At 29.5% G+C, this 19,649-nt stretch overlaps 1 protein-coding gene across 4 annotated transcripts in view; it reads right to left on the bottom strand.

The window, feature by feature from the left end:
* Positions 1 to 5,192: 5,192 nt before the first annotated feature.
* The window catches only part of LOC105207486, a 71,146-nt gene continuing 56,689 nt past the window's right edge, over positions 5,193 to 19,649 (bottom strand). For all 4 annotated transcript variants that reach the window (XM_039448955.1, XM_039448958.1, XM_039448957.1 and 1 more), the window contains 8 exons: positions 16,836 to 16,955; positions 16,020 to 16,661; positions 15,778 to 15,934; positions 15,147 to 15,705; positions 13,226 to 13,454; positions 6,339 to 6,924; positions 6,062 to 6,249; positions 5,193 to 5,987 (listed from right to left, as the gene is read on the bottom strand). In XM_039448955.1, the coding sequence (XP_039304889.1) occupies positions 5,937 to 5,987; positions 6,062 to 6,249; positions 6,339 to 6,924; positions 13,226 to 13,454; positions 15,147 to 15,705; positions 15,778 to 15,934; positions 16,020 to 16,661; positions 16,836 to 16,955 (2,532 nt within the window). In that variant the 3' untranslated portion in view covers positions 5,193 to 5,936. The remainder of the gene's footprint in view (positions 5,988 to 6,061; positions 6,250 to 6,338; positions 6,925 to 13,225; positions 13,455 to 15,146; positions 15,706 to 15,777; positions 15,935 to 16,019; positions 16,662 to 16,835; positions 16,956 to 19,649) is intronic.

Genomic DNA, 19,649 nt, shown 5'->3' on the forward strand with positions numbered 1-19,649 from the left:
TTGTTTTTTTTTTATATTTTGACGTCTACAAAGGTAATAAAAAAACTGATAAATTTAACATTAATAAAACTAAGAATAAATGATTTATTTACTGAAAAGAAACATGCTTTTAATCAAGCTCCATTGATGGATCATAGAAATCAATTGATTTGTATTCTCTTAGAAAAGTTTTTCACTCTTTGTATACATCATTATGCTGCTTCTAAGAATAACAAAATTAGACAAATAAGATCTAAATTCACAAAACTCATTTTATTTAAAAATCAATAACATATATTATATATATAGATATATATGAAGATCAGCAGAGTTAATTTTTTTATTACTATTATGCCAGGTGCTTTAAATGTTTATTCAATACTTTATTGTTTAAATTTTAATACACAATTTTACATTATATATAATTTTATATTTTGGCACTTTTTCCAATGCTTTTCAATTCCCCTTCATTCTTTTTTCACATTCACTTACATTTCCCTTTTCTTTTTCCCTAACCTTACCGAGAGTTTCGTTACCTTTACTGTACCCCCACGCGCGTCATTAGACAAAGACAAAATAGTGGTCCAAAACAGGCTATCTCTTTCTAGTTTTTCACGCGAGAACTTTACCCCCACTCCTCGAATGCTCGGTCTATAGAACCTATGTCTATGATCCAATCCGAGATCCGATTAGTTATCGTAAACACCCGATAACTAATCGGATCTCAGATTGGATTGATCAATGGTACTCAACGTAGGTATAGAAAATTTCCCTAGGCTAATCGGATTGACGATTGCTGTCTCAAATGTAATCCGATTGATGATGAAAGCGTGGAGACCGAGAAGCATACTTGAAAAGTCTGTTTATTTTTTAAAATAATAACACAAAAAATCAAACATAAAGTTAAAAGGAATGGTTTGAATTTTGATTTATTGTAATTTTTTAGTCTAAACACTGGATTTCGTTTAAATTTCTGTTTGTAAAATTTAATTAATCTATTCTAAAGTTTGTGGTTATATCGGAAACAAATCAAAATTAATAAAACAATTATTAATTATTAGGTACATATTAAAGCATATAATATTTCAAGCATATCATATAGAATTCCTGTTTATTATAAACTCAGGAAAAATAACTTTGAAATTATTCAACTACATTATACATTAATCAATATTAATTTATATGTTAAAAATCAATAATGTATCTGAAAATGTTTTTTTTATTCTTTTCCAGATCGTAAATAAACTTCAACTCCAAGAATAAATAAAAATTACTGGAAAATGGATTGACATGAAAAGGGCATTATTGAACATTATCAATTTGTGCTAACTTAAAATTTGTAAAATCTGCTATTCTTTGTTAGTTGTTCATTAGAGAGTAATAATATAAGAACGGAATATACATAAATAAAATTAAAATAATTGTATGCATATATGATGCGTATATTACATTTTTATATTATTACTCTCTAATAAACAACTAATAAAGAAAAGTAGATTTTACAAATTTTAAGTTAGCACAAATTGATATTGTTCAATAATGCCCTCTTCATATAAATCCATTTTCCAGTAATTTTTATTTATTCATGGAATTGAAGTTTATTTACGATCTGGAAAAGAATAAAAAGAACATTTTTAGAAACATTATTGATTTTTAACATATAAATTAATATTGATTAATGTATAATGTAGTTGAATAATTTCAAAGTTATGTTTACTAAGTTTATAATAAACAGGAATTCTATATGATATGCTTGAAATATTATATGCTTTAATATGTACACCCAAGGACTTTGATTCTGTCCATGGAGAAATTTCCAAACTGAGAAGTCGCTATCTTTCTACATACTTACAGTTCTTGATTAACGTAACGACCAATAAGCTCTAGTTATTTTATTAATCATGAACTGCAAGTATGTAGAAAGTGATGACTTCACAGTTTGGAAAATTTCCCAATGGACAGAATCAAAGTCCTTGGGTGTACCTAATAATTAATAATTGTTTTATTAATTTTGATTTGTTTCCGATATTACCACAAACTTTAGAATAGATTAATTAATTTTTACAAACAGAAATTTAAACGAAATCCAGTGTTTAGACAAAAGAATTACAATAAATCTAAATTCAAATCATTCTTTTTAACTTAATCTTTGATTTTTTGTGTTATTATTTAAAAAAATAAAGAGACTTACTTTTCAAGCATGCTTCTCGGTCTCCACGCTTTCGTCATCAATCGGATTACATTTGAGACAGCAATCGTCAATCCGATTAGCCTAGGGAAATTTTCTATACCTACGTTGAGTACCATTGTTTAATCCAATCCGAGATCCGATTAGTTATCGTAAACACCCGCGGTGATCGTTGACGGCAGCGTTCGGTCATAAACGTAAAAATAACTAAGAAAGAAACGTGGTCCTTAAAATCGGTACCCCAGGCATCAATGCAACTCACTGTACATACAATATTCATAGTCCACTCTTATATTTAAGATCGTCTTAAGTATCATTTTATGATACCATTAACCAATCAGAAAGACGTATCAGCATCTTAAGACATTACTTAAGATGATCTCGAAATAAGAATCTACTATGAATACCGTCCATAAATGTTTTAACATCTGAAGTTGCACGTGAGATTGACGACAAGAAAGTATGAGATAAAGGCACGAAAAGACATAGGAAGGTATTTATGTCCCTCTGTGCGGATTTTGTAAAACAAAAAAACATGAAATGTTTCTTTTTATCACGTATTGAATAGACTTTTTTGACGTTAAAAGATCCCTATTTTAACATCAGCAAAAAGTAACGAATTGTTACTTTCCAAGCAACAGTAACGGTAACGCGTTACCTTTTTAAGTTAGTAACGGTAACGGTAACAAGTTACTTTTTACAAACAGTAACGGTAACGCGTTACTTTTATAAGGTAACGTTCCCAACCCTGTTAAATAGTATATAATCATTAAAAAAATGCTATTATATTACATCAAGTAATTAATTCTATTTTAAAAAAGGTATAAAATCGATGTACACCCAAGGACTTTGATTCTGTCCATGGGGAAATTTTTCAAACTGAGAAGTCACCACTTTCTACATACTCGCAGTTCATGATTAATAAAACGACTAGAGCTTATTGGTCGTTACGTTAATTATGAACTGTAAGTATGTAGAAAGATAGCGACTTCTCAGTTTGGAAAATTTCCCCATGGACAGAATCAAAGTCCTTGGGTGTACTTGTATAAAAGATATAACACTTACGGTGTCATTATCCATTTTTTTCACACATACTACATAATTTACAGTTTTTGGAATCATTCTTCTAGTTCGGAAGATTGCAATTATTTCTTCTTCCTCGCTTGAATTAGAAGAAGATTCCAAAAATGTCTCCAAAATATTAAAAAGATCCAAATCCGGATTGCTCATTTTTTCAAATTTGAATCTTCGTTATTGCTTATAATAATGCACTGATGCTTGCATGCATCCAGTGCACTGAACTGTCACTGTCAAAATATCTCGTGCCACTTAGGGCCAGTTTCACAACTTAGTTTAACCGGAGTTTAAACCTTTAAACTTGGTTTACGGTAAATATTGTGTTCCACAACTGTCTTAAACCTCGGTTAACGTTGTTAAACTGCGGTTAAAGTTGAACGGCGAAATTCGGGCGTTTAAAGTAGATAACCGAGGTTTAATACTGCAGCGCCACTGCTTTCAATAATCTTTCGAGTATTGTACTTCATGGCTGATATCTCCACGAAATTGTAAAAAGGTTATGTTGCAAGATATGGCTCTGGAATATATGTTATCGTCATCTGACGATGAAGATTTTGTGCAAATAATAAATCGACGCCCGAGAATAATTAGAAGACGACCGTCATATTTTGAAGAATTTGATGACATTGATTTTTATGCTCGATTTCGCTTAACCAAGGAATCTGTTACTGCAGTCTTAAGAGAAATCAAAGAAAAAATTTCTCATAAAACAGAACAGTAAAAATAGTTTTGTAATATTATTAAATTAGTACTTATAGATTACATACTATGATTACGATGACCATATATGTGTTTTTCCAAAGAACAGTTTTTTTTTATTTCGAGTGGCTGTCTTTTAGATTTATTTATTTTTTTCAAAACTCAATTTTGTCTTTTATTCTAATCTGTTGTTCTTTATTTTATGAGAAATTTTTTTCTAATTAGTGTTCCAATGTTTAATGTACTTAATAAAGTGTAAATTTTTACAGTAACAATTGAATTTAATTGTTTAGTTCAAACTGATTTGAAAACATGTAAGAAGAAAACTTTAAAACTTTTAAATTTGTTCATTATTTTTTGCCTTGGTGTATAGAACCTGTAATATCTCATTCCCTACTTTTCGGTAACAACCAATCACACTACTTGTTCTAGAAGAAAGATAAGTCTGTTGAAGTTTCTTCGCATAGATTATAGGTTTACGTAACCTAGAGTTAAAATCTGGTTGTGAAACGCGATAGAAGTTTAACCGTGGCGTTAAACTTGACGGTAGTTCAACTAAACTCGGGTTAAACCCAAAGTTGTGAAACTGGGCCTTAGTGCGCACTATGCGAGTGTCGTTCGTTCAAACGAACACGTGACACTAGCCAAGTGCGCATTGGCACTGCCAATCAAACACGCGCCTGACACTGAGTGCAGCCAGTGCATCTCAATCGAAAACGCTATAAGTTAAACCACTGCGCTCGCAAACGCTATTGAATCCACGCACAACTAGCAACATGGCGATTTTGTAGTCATCATATCAAAGGTGCCGACACCGAGTCGACCTACTGTTCTTTGCGATGGACTGCGTAGAATAGTCGAAATATAAAACAGTACGATTATAAGACACGAATTAATTTTAAAAATAGAAACATCATGTATGCAAAATTAAATAAGTGTTTTGAATATATTTTCAATTTAAAAGAAAATCCATATGGAAACATGCTCATTAATTCTCGTAGAAACGCTAGATTGTTAGGTTCTTGTACAATTAAATGTTTAATGAGATTATATATGCTTTGCGAAAAACCAAATTCGTTATAAAATATTTGCACTTACAAATTAAGTCAAGATCATTTAGAACTTATGTTTAGTATTATAAGACAGCATTTTATATGCAATAATAACCTTAGTTCAAAGCAATTTCAAAGTGCAATGAAAAAACTTTTGCTTTATATGGAATTGAAAGAAAATTTATCTGGAAACTATATTCCGTTATTAAATATAAATATATTTTACTTCTTCATTAAATTAAATTACGACAATAAATAAAACCGCCAATAATGGAAAATAGATATTAGTAACTAATGAATCAAACAGTGATCATAAAAACTTACAAATATATAATATTGCTTTGTATTGTAATAAAAATAACTCGCAACTACGAGATGCTTCCGCAGTATTATATTATACATATCAGGCTTTGCAATACGTTTCTTAACAAAAAAAATTGTAAACAATGTGTTGACGCTTTGACAGAACTCCAGCTAAATTCTTATGACCATGGTTTGATTTCCACAAAAAATAAAAGAGGCTTATTATTTCTTTCAAAAAATGCATAATTTATGTGTGAGGTTTAAGAAACTTATACATATAGCTATTATGAAATTTCTATGCAATACACCCAGTAGGCCTATTCTCTAACTTCATAACAACAATTCGGTATCGTTACAGAGTTGTTGTGCACATATTATACATAGTAGAAAAACTGCGCAACGACACGTAACAATATTCCTAGCTATCGTTAAAAGTTACAGAATACGCCTACTGTATTGATAGTTCAGTAGTAAGAACCAATTGCTCCATGATCAGACTGCATTCCAAAACTCATAAAAGAAGTGTTACATTTTTTTGCTTCTCATACATAAACGCTTATACGTTGTCTATGGTAACTTTAATTAACTTTTGTCATTTATTATAAAACAAAATCACAGATCTATAACATATACACAAATTACATCATTTTTTGCAGTAGAGAAAGTAAAGTTTGGCTTCTCTCTCTTACCTACAATAAAAAATTTAATTATTACGTGTGCAATGTGTGAAAAAAATTTAATTATAGAATCAAAAAAGTATTACTTGATCAATAGTACGATTTTGTAATTTTTCACTGATCAATAAGAATGAATTTTCAGAATATTCCTTTTTGATATTTTGTAACAAAATCATGTCTTCCTGACGTGTCCATGGTTTATTATTAATTAAATCGGAAATCGATTGCATGTTATCTTCCACTGCTTTTGTCATAACTGCGGTTTCTGTATTATCTATTAAAAATTAAAAAAATATATTTTAGTTTTATATTAACTTCTGTTATTATTTAAAATTTTAAGAATAACATTTAAATGAATCTTACTTGGATTACCAGTATTGTTACTTGTACTTGAAGACATCCGTGTTTTTGTAATTACTTGAGTACTTAACGAATTATTCTGTATCGATAATTGCGTATCAATTTCTTGCGTTTCCATAATTTCACTTGTTTTTTCTTGTTTCATAATGCCAAACTCGTTTAGTTCTAACATAGAGTCGCTTTCTTCAGTCTTCTTTTCTCTTTTATTCTTGCATTGAGATATACGCATTCTTTTATTTGCAATTGCATGATCTACGGTGCCTAATCTTTTTAAAATTTTTCTCTGATCTGATTTAAGTGAAAATTTGACATTTCTTTTAGATTTTTCTATTCTCTTTTCATTATCTTCATTATCTTTCAACGGCGAGTATTTCGTAGTGCACTGTTTCCCACAAATGTTCTCGTGATTAGAATCATTTTTCGATGACTTGCGTTGTTTTTTCGATGAAATTGGTAGAACGGTTTTATAGGCAATTTTTAACGATATACGTGCAATATTTTCTAATTTCTCTACATCCTCTCCGGGAAATGTAATTTTTGCAGGTCGTAATCCTTCTGGCGTTTGAAGATAAATTCTTCCATTAAGAAACTGTTAAAAAAAAGGTGTATAAAAAGATGAAATTAAAAACCATTCGTCATGAAAATTTTGTTCACAATCTTTCATATAATTTAACGCTCCTGAGTAGTCATCCTAACTATGGCCTACTGTATGTACACCCAAGGACTTTGATTCTGTCCATGGGGAAATTTTTCAAACTGAAAAGTCGCTATCTTTCTACATACTTACAGTTTATGATTACCGTAACAGCCAATAAGCTCTAGTTGTTTCATTAATCATGAACTGCGAGTATGTAGAAAATGGTAACTTCTCAGTTTGGAAAATTTCCCCATGGACAGAATCAAAGTCCTTGGGTGTACATACAGTCGCCTACATTATAGTTGCGACACTTTTTCTTCGATAGTTTTTGGAATGTAGCCTTTCTCATCGAGCGGCGAACGTAATTGGTTAGATCCACGAGTAAGAACCAATCACGTTCTCAACTCTCGTTATAGTTGCACGTTCAGAAACGCATCAAAAGAAAAGTGTCGCAACTATAATGCAAACGACTGTACACCGAGCACTTGATACGCGCACTAACTAGTAATTTCCTGTTAATTATCTTAATTTTGGCAATAAATTTAAAAAATAGTATATTAAGTTGGTACAATATGAATCAAGATAATTAAATATATAAATCATGTATACACGCATTGTCGAAAGTAAAATAATTTAATAAAAAATTACGAGTTAGTGCGCGTATTAAGTGCTCGGTGTAAACTAAACCTATATCTTTAGTGCTCTAATTAAACTAGAGACATCATAAATAAAAATGACATCATAAATGTAACGACTAAAACTTATTGGTTGTTACATTAATCATAAACTGTATGTAGAAAGTGGTGACATCTCAAATTGGAAAATTTTTTAAAAAACAAAATTGATGACGCTGGGTGTATGTACACCCAAGGACTTTAATTCTGTCCATGGGAAAATTTTCCAAACTAAGAAGTCGCTATCTTTCTACATACTTATAATTCATGATTAACGTAACGACCAATAAGCTCTAGTCGTTTCATTAACCATGAACTGCGAGTATGTAGAAAGTGGTGACTTCTCAGTTTGGAAAATTTCCCCATGGACAGAATTAAAGTCCTTGGGTGTACATACCTCTTGACATTGGCCTAGTTTACACCGAGAACTTGATACGCGTACTAACTCATAACTTTTTATTAAATTATCCTACTTTCGACAATGCATGTATACATGATACATATATTTAATTATCTCGATTCATATGTACAGTGCGTTGCATTGATGCCTGGGATACCGATTTTAGGGACCACGTTTCTTTCTTGATTATTTTTATGTTTATGACTGAATGCTGCGGTGATCGTTGACAGCAGCATTTAGTCATGAACGTAAAAATAACTATGAAAGAAACGTGGTCCTTAAAATTGGTACCCCAGGCATCAATGCAACGCACTGTACCAGTTTAATGTAGTATTCTTTAAATTTATTGTCGAAATTACGATAATTTAATAAAAAATTACTAGTTAGTTTGTGTATCAAGTACTCGGTGTAAACTAGGCCATTGAGGTTATCATATAAATACGCAGTGATATTTTGATTAAGAAATTATTTTTATAAGAAACATATTTGTACATTACATATGCATAATTAATGTTTTCAACATAATATCAATTCAATAAAAATGTTGCGATAGCCGTTGGGTTAGCTGTCAAAATAAATTCATTGCAGTTATCGATATTATCGATATATTACTACAAAAGTTTTTATTATATGAATATGGTAATAAATTTGTTTTGACAGCTAACGCAACGACTATTGTAACATTTTGTTATCAAATTAATATTTTGTTGAAAACATTAATTATGCATATGTAATGTACAAATATGTTTCCTATGAAAATAATTTCTTAGTAAAAATGTCACTGCGTATTTATATGGCAACCTCAATGTCAAGAGGTACCCTTGTGGTACCTTGTCCTGTCACCATGCCTGAGCGCGCGAAATGTCAGCTCTGTGATTCGTAAGCTTTAATCGAAAATAATTTGAAAACATTATACCCTCAACATTTTTGTATTAGGATTTTTCTCTTAGAATGTTCTAAAAAGTCCGCTCTTAAAAGGGGATCAGAGCCGTAGATAGAACAAATTTTGCGAAGGCGCCTAAGGAAAAGTAGAAGGTACTTGCAATTTAATCAAAATAACATTTTAAGATATCAATTTAAAAATTATATAAGCAAAATAATGTATTACATTTATGTATAAACAAAAGAACGTCTTTCATTGCATTTATGGATACAAATAAAATAATAAACTCTTAACATTAAAAAAGAGTGTGTAAAGGTACATTAGTCGTTATTTGTTTTGTTAAGAGGTGCCGGGGCACCCTCTGGCTGCGACCCTGGAAGAGATCTGAACTTTTTGGGACACCCTGTATGTATTCGACACGTTTTTGTACAGTCAGGAGCTAAAGGTTGCACATTGGGTGCATTTGTTTATGCAGTGGTTAGCGCAGCCATTGCTTTTCGATGGTTTTTGGAATGTAGATTTGCTCATCGAGCGGCAAATGTAATTGGTTCTTATCCGTGAATTAACCAATTACGTTCGCCGCTTAATAAGCAAGCCTACATTTCAAAAACCATCGAAGAGTTTATGCAGTGGCTAACCACTGCATAAACAAATGCCCATTTTCTTCGATAGTTTTTGGAATGTAGACTTGCTCATTGAATGGGCAAACATAATTGGTTCTTATCTGTGGATCCAATCAATTACATTTGGCAATCGATGAACAAGTCTACATTCCAAAAACCATTAAAAAAAATGTTGCAACCATTGAACTATACTCTAACTGGAATGGGCACTGCCATATAACGTCCGTAAGCGGAAAACGTGATAGAAATAACATGATGCGAGGGGCCACCTCTCTTTTTCTAAGCGTTCTCTGCGCATGCGTCAGCATTCACCTTACATTTCTACTCAAAAGTTAAATTTCTTCTTTGTTTTCATGTTGATACAGCATGTAACGGAATTCGTGGTAACGAGGAAGAAATTAACTTTTACTTAAAAAGTCACTTAAATACTTAAACAAATATAATACAATTTTGCTTTTGTTTTATTTATGTATGTTACTCAAGTCGCTCGTTTATCTATTCTCATGTGCCGGTAGTGCAAAACTTTCTAACGTGACTATACTGACAAAGAGAGGTGGCCCTTCGAAATGGCTCTCTCTCGTCACGTTTTCTGGCGGCTAGTGCCCATTCCAGTTAGAGTATAGTTCAATGCATATTACCGTCTTTGGTATCGTTTTGACGTCAAAATCACATAAAAAAATGTCACTTAACATCAATTTGACGTCAAATGAGAATTTTGATATAATTTTGGTGTCAAAATGATAACAAAGACGGCAACGTGCTATCTGAGTATTTGTTGAACATGAAATTATTAAATGAAAAGAAAAATTTGTTAATACATTTTATTTTCTTAATTTGTAAGATATTATTTTAATACATTTAAAGAAAAAAACTATTATTTTTGTCTTACTATTTTTTTATTTTTTAGATAAAGACAAACGACTTTAAAAAGATTTTTATGGTAAAAAGGTTAGTATTTACATTTTAAACTGCTATTCGAAAAGTATTTCTTTTTGACACAAAAGCAATTTGTGTTAATTTATAAAATATAAATTTTTATTTATTTAATGGATACACATGTATATATAATACATCTCTATTTCTGTTTCTGTAATTTCTAAGATCACTTAATCTATAATAAATAATTGTGTTTGTTTTTAGACAATGTTTATCAAATATACTGCACTCACACATCATTACATTGATCTTGTCTTTCACTATTTGGCTTCTCGACGAGAATATCTGAAACTTGAAAAATGTTAACATGCAAGATCAGAGATCACGAAGAAGTTTTTATTGCTGCATGCATGAAGTTTCTACAACAATGATGTCCTCAAGCCATGGGTCCTGATATCAAAGAAGATCCTACGGTTCCCAAAGTAAGCCAACTACCATAAGAAACACTTAGCTTGCTTGCAAATTTGCGTTGAGTATGTTTTGAATTTATATATAATTTGTTGACATTATTTATAGGAATTACATCTGATTTTTGTTTTCATATATTGTAGAAGTGTCTCACAAGAACTTTTGGAATTAATAATGACATGATATATGAAAACAAAAAATCAGATGTAATTCCTATAAATAATGTAGACAAATTATATATAAATTCAAAAGAAAACATACCCGGCGCAAACTTGCAAGCAAGCTAAGATTGTAGTGTTTCCTGTGGTAGTTGGCTTGCTTTGGGAACGGTAGGATCTTCTTTGATATCAGGACCCATGGCTTAAGGACATCATCGTTGTAGAAACTTCACACATGTAGCGATAAAAATTTCTCTGTAATCTCTGATCTTGCATGTTAACATTTTTCAAGTTTCAGATACTCCCGTTGAGAAGCCGAACAATGAAAGGCAAGATCAATGTAATAATAGGTTAGTGCAGTATATTTGATTGTCTAAAAACAAACAAAATTATTTATTACAGATTAAGTCATCTTAGAAATTACAGAAACATATAGACATAGAGATGTATACATACATGTGTATCCATTAAGTGAATAAACATATATATTTTATAAATTAACACGAATTGCTTTTGTGTAAAAAAAATACTTATCAAATAGCAGTTTAAATGTAAATACTAATCTCTTTACCATAAAAATCTTTTTAAAGTCGTTTGTCCATCTTTATCTGAAAAATTAATAACAGTAAGTCAGAAATAATGAAGTTTTTTTTAAATGTATTAAAATAATATCTTACAAATTGAGAAAATAGCATGTACTAACAAATTTTTCTTTTTACGTCAAATTGATGTCAAGTGACATTTTTTATGTAATTTTAACATCAAAACGACACTAAAGATGGTAATGGACTATAAATTGCGTTTAGGAACTTCACTTGTGTAAATGTATTGTACTACACCTACTACACTCACTACACCCAGGCTTTATTCATCCTTGTCATGTGTAAATCTATTAAATTACAAAATACTAACTTTTCTCAAATGAAAATAACAACGTAGACATCTTCCCTAAATGATATCTAATCGATTCCATTCATAAAACATATTAAATGCAACTGCTGTCTGTCGCTTATTAAAATTTATTAATAACAAAAAAAATATTATTACCTAAATATTTAAATACTTTTCCTAAACTTCCTCAAACGATTTCCAAATTATATAAACAAAAATAATCCAAAAATATTCAACTTGTCCGCTAACTTGTCAGTGGTGTGCTTAGCGACATATGCACATTAGCACGCATGATAGCTAAGTTCAGGTAGTACATACTAAAGATTTTGGGTACTGGTGGCACTGCACATCTTACAATGTGTAAAGTTAGCTTTTAGCGGTCCATATTTATATAGTCTAAAGGTGAGATATTCGACATAATATAACATCTGAGGTTTTGTTACAAAAAATATTAATTATTACAAAATACGAAACAATATTATAAAAACTGCTATATCACCTGATAGAAGACACTTTCTACTTTGTATTTATGTTTTTAAAGTGTTTTTAAACCTCTTCTTGCCCGTGGAGATATCCTGAATTACCTCATAGGGCAAGTGAGGAGAAATGACTTTTTTAATTTTTCTTAAATAAAATTTATAATTATTTAAAGATTGTTTTAAATGATAGTTATATTGAAAGATGGATGTCTAAAAAATATTTTATAAGTAAAAATAATTCGTTATTTATGAAAACCTAGCTTTCATTCATCATCAAACCTTAATTACCCTGTCTTGTCTCACCCTCCTCTCTATTAAATATTATATTAGCACAAATACTTGTGTCTAATAGTTCAAATTGGTCTAAATATTCTTATTCGAATATTTTATATATTATGTTTATTTGAAAAAATCTAAGAAATTTAGTTATTTAATTTAGTGAAATAAATTTGAAAAATATAGATTTTTTCAAATTATTTCTGGAAAATGTCTCAATTTATTTAAAGAGAACTAAAAATTTTTCTAAAAGTATAAAATTTATACAGAAATTTTGAATATTTTGAAAAATTAAATTAATTATTTCAAGAAAAATGTTCACTAAGGATAATAAGGAAAGCAGAAACAAAAGTCAATTAAATATTACATAATTCTGTCTCATGTACAGTGCGGAGCATTAATTTGTGCGAGTAAACAAACAAGTCTAGTATATATTGTATATACTAGACTTATTTGTTTAGCCACACGAATTAATGCTCCGCACTGTACAGCAGGTACAGGAAACACATACTCGTACATACATACCCGCGTACCGCAGGAAACACAATGCTCAGAATTATTTTTCAGACTTGCTTCATCAGAATTATGACAATCACATTTACAATTCTCTCCTCCATATGGATCTTCCTGATATGTCGCTGTTGGTAATTCTATATTCTCGTACAGTTCTAATGCGTTTTCAGAGTAAGTTGTGTTTTTATCATAAGGTCCTAACGGGCATGTCATGTTTTCAAACATATGAGGCGCAAGTAAACTGTAAAAAAGTATCAAATACAATTTTATTACTATATTTACATGGCCCGATTTACGCTGAAGTTATAACATCGATGTTATAAAACTGTCCAATCATAGTCATTTCATTCTTTAGAGGAATACTTATGATTAGCTGATTTTATAATATTAATGTTATAACTTTGGCGTGAATCGGATAGTTTAAATATAAGCTATGACATTCATAATTTATAAATGATACAAACAGATTACATAATAAAAAATTATATCTACGAAATAATTCTTAATTATCAGGATATAAATAGTGAAACAATTGAAAGTTAAATAATAAAGTGAAAAAGTTAAAAACTTTTAACTTAACTTATGGCTTCTGCACACTGCACGCGAAAACTCTTGCCGCGCAGCGACGCGGTAACCAATCAATTGCCTGCTTGCAATCGATTGATTGACTACCGCATTCTGCCGCGCGGCAAGCGTTTCCGCGTCCAGTATGCAGGAGCCATTAGTTAATTTTAAATAAATAAATTTTTAACTTTAATTAGTTATTTTTGAAATATACAAATTTTAACTTATCAATTTTTTTCCAAGTTAAAAATTTACTTAATTGTAAATAAAAGAAAAAAATTGTAAAGGAAAAAAGTATATTCTTATATAAAAACCAATTTTTTGTTATTTTCTATAAACTTAATTTACAAATAAAATATAAAATTTATTTAATGATTCACATTGTAATTGTTTTATTAGAGTAATTTTATTTTAAAAAATTATAACATAATATAAATAAGGTTTTTTAAAATTAACTTTCAAGTTAATCTTAATGCAATCTTTAACTAAATTAATTTTTTGTTTGTGCAATTTTTGACATAACTAAATTAATTTTAAAAACATAAATCAGAAACTGTATGAACAATTTAACTAACGAAAATTAGAAAAAGACAATTAACAAAAGCCGCCACTGAGTATTTTCGTGCAATTCATTAGTTTATTAAATTCGAACGATTATAAAAACATCTTTTTTACAATTCCGTATATTGACGATGCAAAGATTTTGCTGTGGCGCTCCTAGTGGTGATGGGTAGAATCATTGCTAGTCAGACACTTTGAAACAAAGTATACTTATTATAATGGAAAATAATGAAATATAATCAAAAAGAAATACTACATATTGTTTTATGGCGTAATGTTATAATTATAAGAAAGAGGGAATTAGTTTTCATCACTTTCCAAAAGAAAGTGACAAGTTCTTTTGGAAAGTGATGAAAACTAATTCCCTCTTTGTTATAGTTAAGACATTGCGCCACACAACAATTTCCATTATAATAAGTACACTTTCTTTCAAAGTGTCTGACTAGCAATAGTTCTATCCACCGTCACTAGGAACGCCACAGAAAAATCTTTACATCGCCAATTCCTGGAGTTTCTGGGAAGTTTAAATATCTTTTAATAAATCGTCTAACATCCGAATAGCCTACAAAGGCTTAAACAAACTAAAATTTATCTTCTTACTTTATTAATTCATGTAGATTTATTCAACAAAATTTAAATTTCTTAAATTATTTAATGATCCATTATAATTGTTTCTTTAATATAATTTTAAAAAATAACAATAGATTAATTCAATATAAATAATGCTTTTCAAAATAACTTTTATTTTAACTTGATTTAACTTTAACGTAATTTTTAACACGCTTAATTTTAAAAGCCATATTATTACCTTTCGGGAGGTTTTGCAGTAGGTAGAATTTGCAAAAATAAATCCATAACAAGTGGATGACCTTTAAAAACAGGACTCATAACAGTGTAAACATTTTCCAAAGTCGTATGTGGATCAGACGAAAGTTGTGTGATTGCCTGCATCATCTTTGCTATCCGTGATGGTTGCTTAGCAAAATATATTTGCGCAACATGAACGAAGTCATTCATTTTTTGTAACATCATATATTCTATAGATTTGCCAATCATTGCGGCTTGATGAGGTTTTAAAAATAATAAAAAATCTGTACATATTTCTGGATAATTCTGTAATTTTTTACAGACTTCTTGATACAATTGGATCATTAGTATATCTTTTTTAACTGCACTATCCTCTAACGTCTGTTTATTTGGCATAAATTCCTTGGATTCATTAGTTATTAATGGATCAATAACTGTATGGTTGATACTTTCCAATTTTTCACTACAATTCAAATATAACTTTATCACAGCCTTAAACGTTTCTGGATCATTGGATTCTAATATCAAATGCAATTTCTGAAGAAATGAAGCTGCAAATTCTTTAAAAATAGATACAAATAAAAAAATAATTAGTGAATAAATACACAACCATTTTAACTTAATTAACTTACTTGCTTCACGTTCTTCTTCAGTCAGTGGATTCTCAGCTTTTAATAATCTTTTAATGATCTCTAATTCCCTAGTTTGTTTCGCCTTTCTCCTATTTACAGGATCTTTTATTATTGTGCTACTAGCTAACATTAATTCAGCTATTTCTTCTTCGTTATCCTAAGTAAAAAAAAATTAGATGCATAATTAGAAACATAATTATATAGATATCAAATATTTTCTTTAAGACAAAAATAAAACTTACAACTTTTGATGTTGAGCAATGTTCATCAATATTCTTATCTGTAGTATCTTTTTCTTTAGATTTCACGATACTGCAGTTAAAAGAGTTCTTTGAACCCAAAGCTTGAGCCATTAATTTCATATTTTGGGCACTTCTTGTTTTTGCTAATCGTGGAGTAGTCTTTCGTATTTGTGGCAATTCCGATGATTCCATTTGTAACGATTCCTTGGATATTTTTGAGTTTCTTGTTAATATAGTATTCAATTTTGTATTATTTTTATCTGTATGCGTTGGGTTTATGTCCGAAGTATTTATTTTTGAGGAGCACAAATTTGTGTGCGCTTTACATACTGTCGTTTTTCTCTTATGTGTTTCCGTATCTTGTACATTATTATTAAATAGTTTTTTATCACCGTTATCGTCAAATTTAAAATTTCTCTTAGGAAGATTATCAGTTCTAGACGAAATTTTGGAATTCAAAGTTGCAGGTAATATTTTTGGTAACATATTAACAATTGGATTTCGTAAAAGATGACTATTAGGGATACTTGGATGTAACTTTATTATTACGTTCATATTAATCCCTTCTTTTCCAAGAGAGAGATTATTGTATGAATCAAATGTGTATTTATTTTTTTTTGAATTAATTTCGTCTTTTCCTTGCTGTAATAATAAATAAGAAATTAATATGTAATCAATAAATATTATCAGATTAACTCGTAAGCTGTTACAGCTGTGTGTTGTATGTGTAATTTCATATATAATAAAATACTACATATAAAGTAAATAATTTTTTAAATTGAATATATATAATATTACCATGTTTTTTGTACTTACGAGATACGTTTGCCATCTTGGAGGTAAAAGTTCTATTGATTGATCTTTTGGGGCTTTAAGCTTACTGTCAAGCGTTATGTAATGTATTATTCGAGGAGCGCAACCTTTTTCAAAATAATGCTGCAATATTTTTTTTATTCAATTATATTTTGAGTAAGTTAATATTTTATCAAACTAATTTGAATTAAAGCTAATGACATAAAATTATTGGAATAAAAGTTTGTAACGATACATATGTGAATAAATCTATATACAAATATCTTTAAATTTCACTTAAAAAACGCTATGAACTTTTGTTCTAACTCAATAATTTAGTTACATGAAGTCGCATAAATAAAAAAACTCAGTTAAAAGTTGCGTTAAGATTAAATTAATTATATATTTATTTTTTACTATTTAGATATTGTAATATTTAAAGATTACTTTAAATAACAAAACTATTGCAATCTATATATTATCAAATAAATTTAATATTTTATTCGTAAATTAATTTTACACACAATAATTAAAAAATATTATGTTTTATGTAGAAATACATTTTTTCTTTTGTAATTTTTTTTTCTTTAGATTTATAACTTAGGAAAAAAGTTAACATATTACGTTTTTTTTTAAATAACTAAAGTTAAAAATTAACGTTTGAAGAAAGATGTAAAAAATAATTTTTTGCCCTGATGCGACACCTAAATTATTTAATGGAAATTGTAGGATTTTCTAAAAGCAGAAATAATAATTTGTTCACCAATTCCAGGGAGTTAGAAAAAAAATCGGGATTTATTATTGAGGTAGTCATATAAGTGTTTTTCTAAGATTTATAACTATTAAAATAAAATCATTTGCATATATTTATGTGCTAAAAAAGGTGAGTAATAAATAAAGAGAATATGAGCTTTTTGTTCGTTTTTGTTGGGCACCTTGTTATAATATACAAGGTGCCCAAAAATTCCCAGATCCCTTAAATAATTGAAGTGTGAATGTTTTCTCAGTATTTTGTAAGTACGAGAATTGAAATGTACAGTAGTGATATATGCATGTGCTGTACAGCGCTGTGAAGAGCAGAGCTCCAGAACCGCTCAGCGCTTTGAACACACACGAATTGGAATCATTAAATCCCATTACGGGAATGACAAATTGTGAATTTGTTACCTTTGACGTGATACACACACATGCACGCTTGCATGCATGCACGCACGCGCGCAAAAGAAATGTAAATCCAACTGGATAACTCTATGTGGTACACCTTAGATAATGCTAAAGCTAATTGTTTCAAAACCTCATAAATTGAAAAATACTTATTGGGGAAACAAATATTTAAGGTATCCGGGAATTTTTGGATATATGTATATTATGAGAACCAAAAAACTCATATCCTGAACATTTACTATTCATCTTTTTGAGCACATAAATACGCAATTAATTTTATTTTTATAGTATTACATATAGCTTAAGAAATTCTTATGACTATTTAAGCAACCAAAAATAAATCCTGATTTTCCATAATTTTCCCTGAACCTGGTAAACAAATAATTATTATTTTCTGCATTTAGAGGATCCCACACAACAGTTTCCAATAAATAATTTAGGTATTATATCAGGACTAAAAATAATCTATTTTTGACATCCTCCTTTTTTAAGATAATTAACATTCTTTAACAAGAAAACTTTCGGGAGTGTCTGCCTCAGATTTAGACAAGCTTTTAATATGTTGTAATACGGATAAAAATAAGGGACACGTATTTGTTTATACGTATCAAGTCTCACTTTTAGAGGGTAAACACCCCTTTGAAGAAAATCGGTTTTATTCTTTCGAAGCGTATATCGTCGAAACTATAAGATACAGAAAAATGTTTAAAATAAAAGTTGAAAGGCTTGAAGAGTACTTTATAACAGCAAAAGAAATTTTTATTTTTTTTATACTTTTCCCTACTAACCTATTTTTTTTTAATTTTTATTTCTTTTTATAAGCAAAATAAAGCTTGTTTTATTACAAATTCAATGGTATATGACAAAGTTATAATGCGACCGTTCCATTTTCCAAAAATAATTAAAAACCACTCTATAACGCATGGTACATGCACCCGTCCGTGCACTATGGAAGTGTTTTCCTTCGATTTTGACAAGCGTTTAATACGTTGTAATACAGATCAAAATAACTGACACGTATTTTTTTATACGTGTCTTAATGCACTTTTAGAGGATGAAACACCCCTTTGAAGAAAATCGGTTTTTTTCTTTTGAAGCGTGTATCGTCGAAACTATAAGAGATAAAGAAAAACGTTCTCATTGAAAGTTAAATGGCTTGAAGAGTACTTTATAACAGTGAATTTAAAAAATTATTTTTTATCCTTTTTTTACATTTCCCCCACCACTCACCTAGTTTTTTAAAATTTTTATAAGCAAAACAAAGCTTATTTTATTACGAATTCAATGGTATTTGACAAAGTTATGTTGTGACATTTCCATTTCCCAAAAATAATTAAAAATCATTCCATAACGCATGGTACGCGCACTCGCCCGTGTACTATGGATCTGTCACCCTTCGATTTTAATGAGGCTTTGATATGTTATAGTACAGATCAAAATAAGGAACACGTATTTTTTTTATACGTGTCGTAATGCATTTTTAGGAGGTGAAACACCCCTTAGAAGAAAATCGATTTTCTTTCAAAGCGTGTATTGTCGGCATTATAAAAGATAGAGAAAAATGTTCTAATTGAAAGTTAAATGGCGCGAAGAGTACTTTATAACAATAATTAAAGAAAATTAAAAAAATTTTTTTAACACTTTTTCCTACTACTTAGTTTTTTTTCAAAATTT

Source organism: Solenopsis invicta, chromosome 5, assembly GCF_016802725.1.
Source record: "Solenopsis invicta isolate M01_SB chromosome 5, UNIL_Sinv_3.0, whole genome shotgun sequence".
Lineage (NCBI taxonomy): Eukaryota > Metazoa > Arthropoda > Insecta > Hymenoptera > Formicidae > Solenopsis > Solenopsis invicta.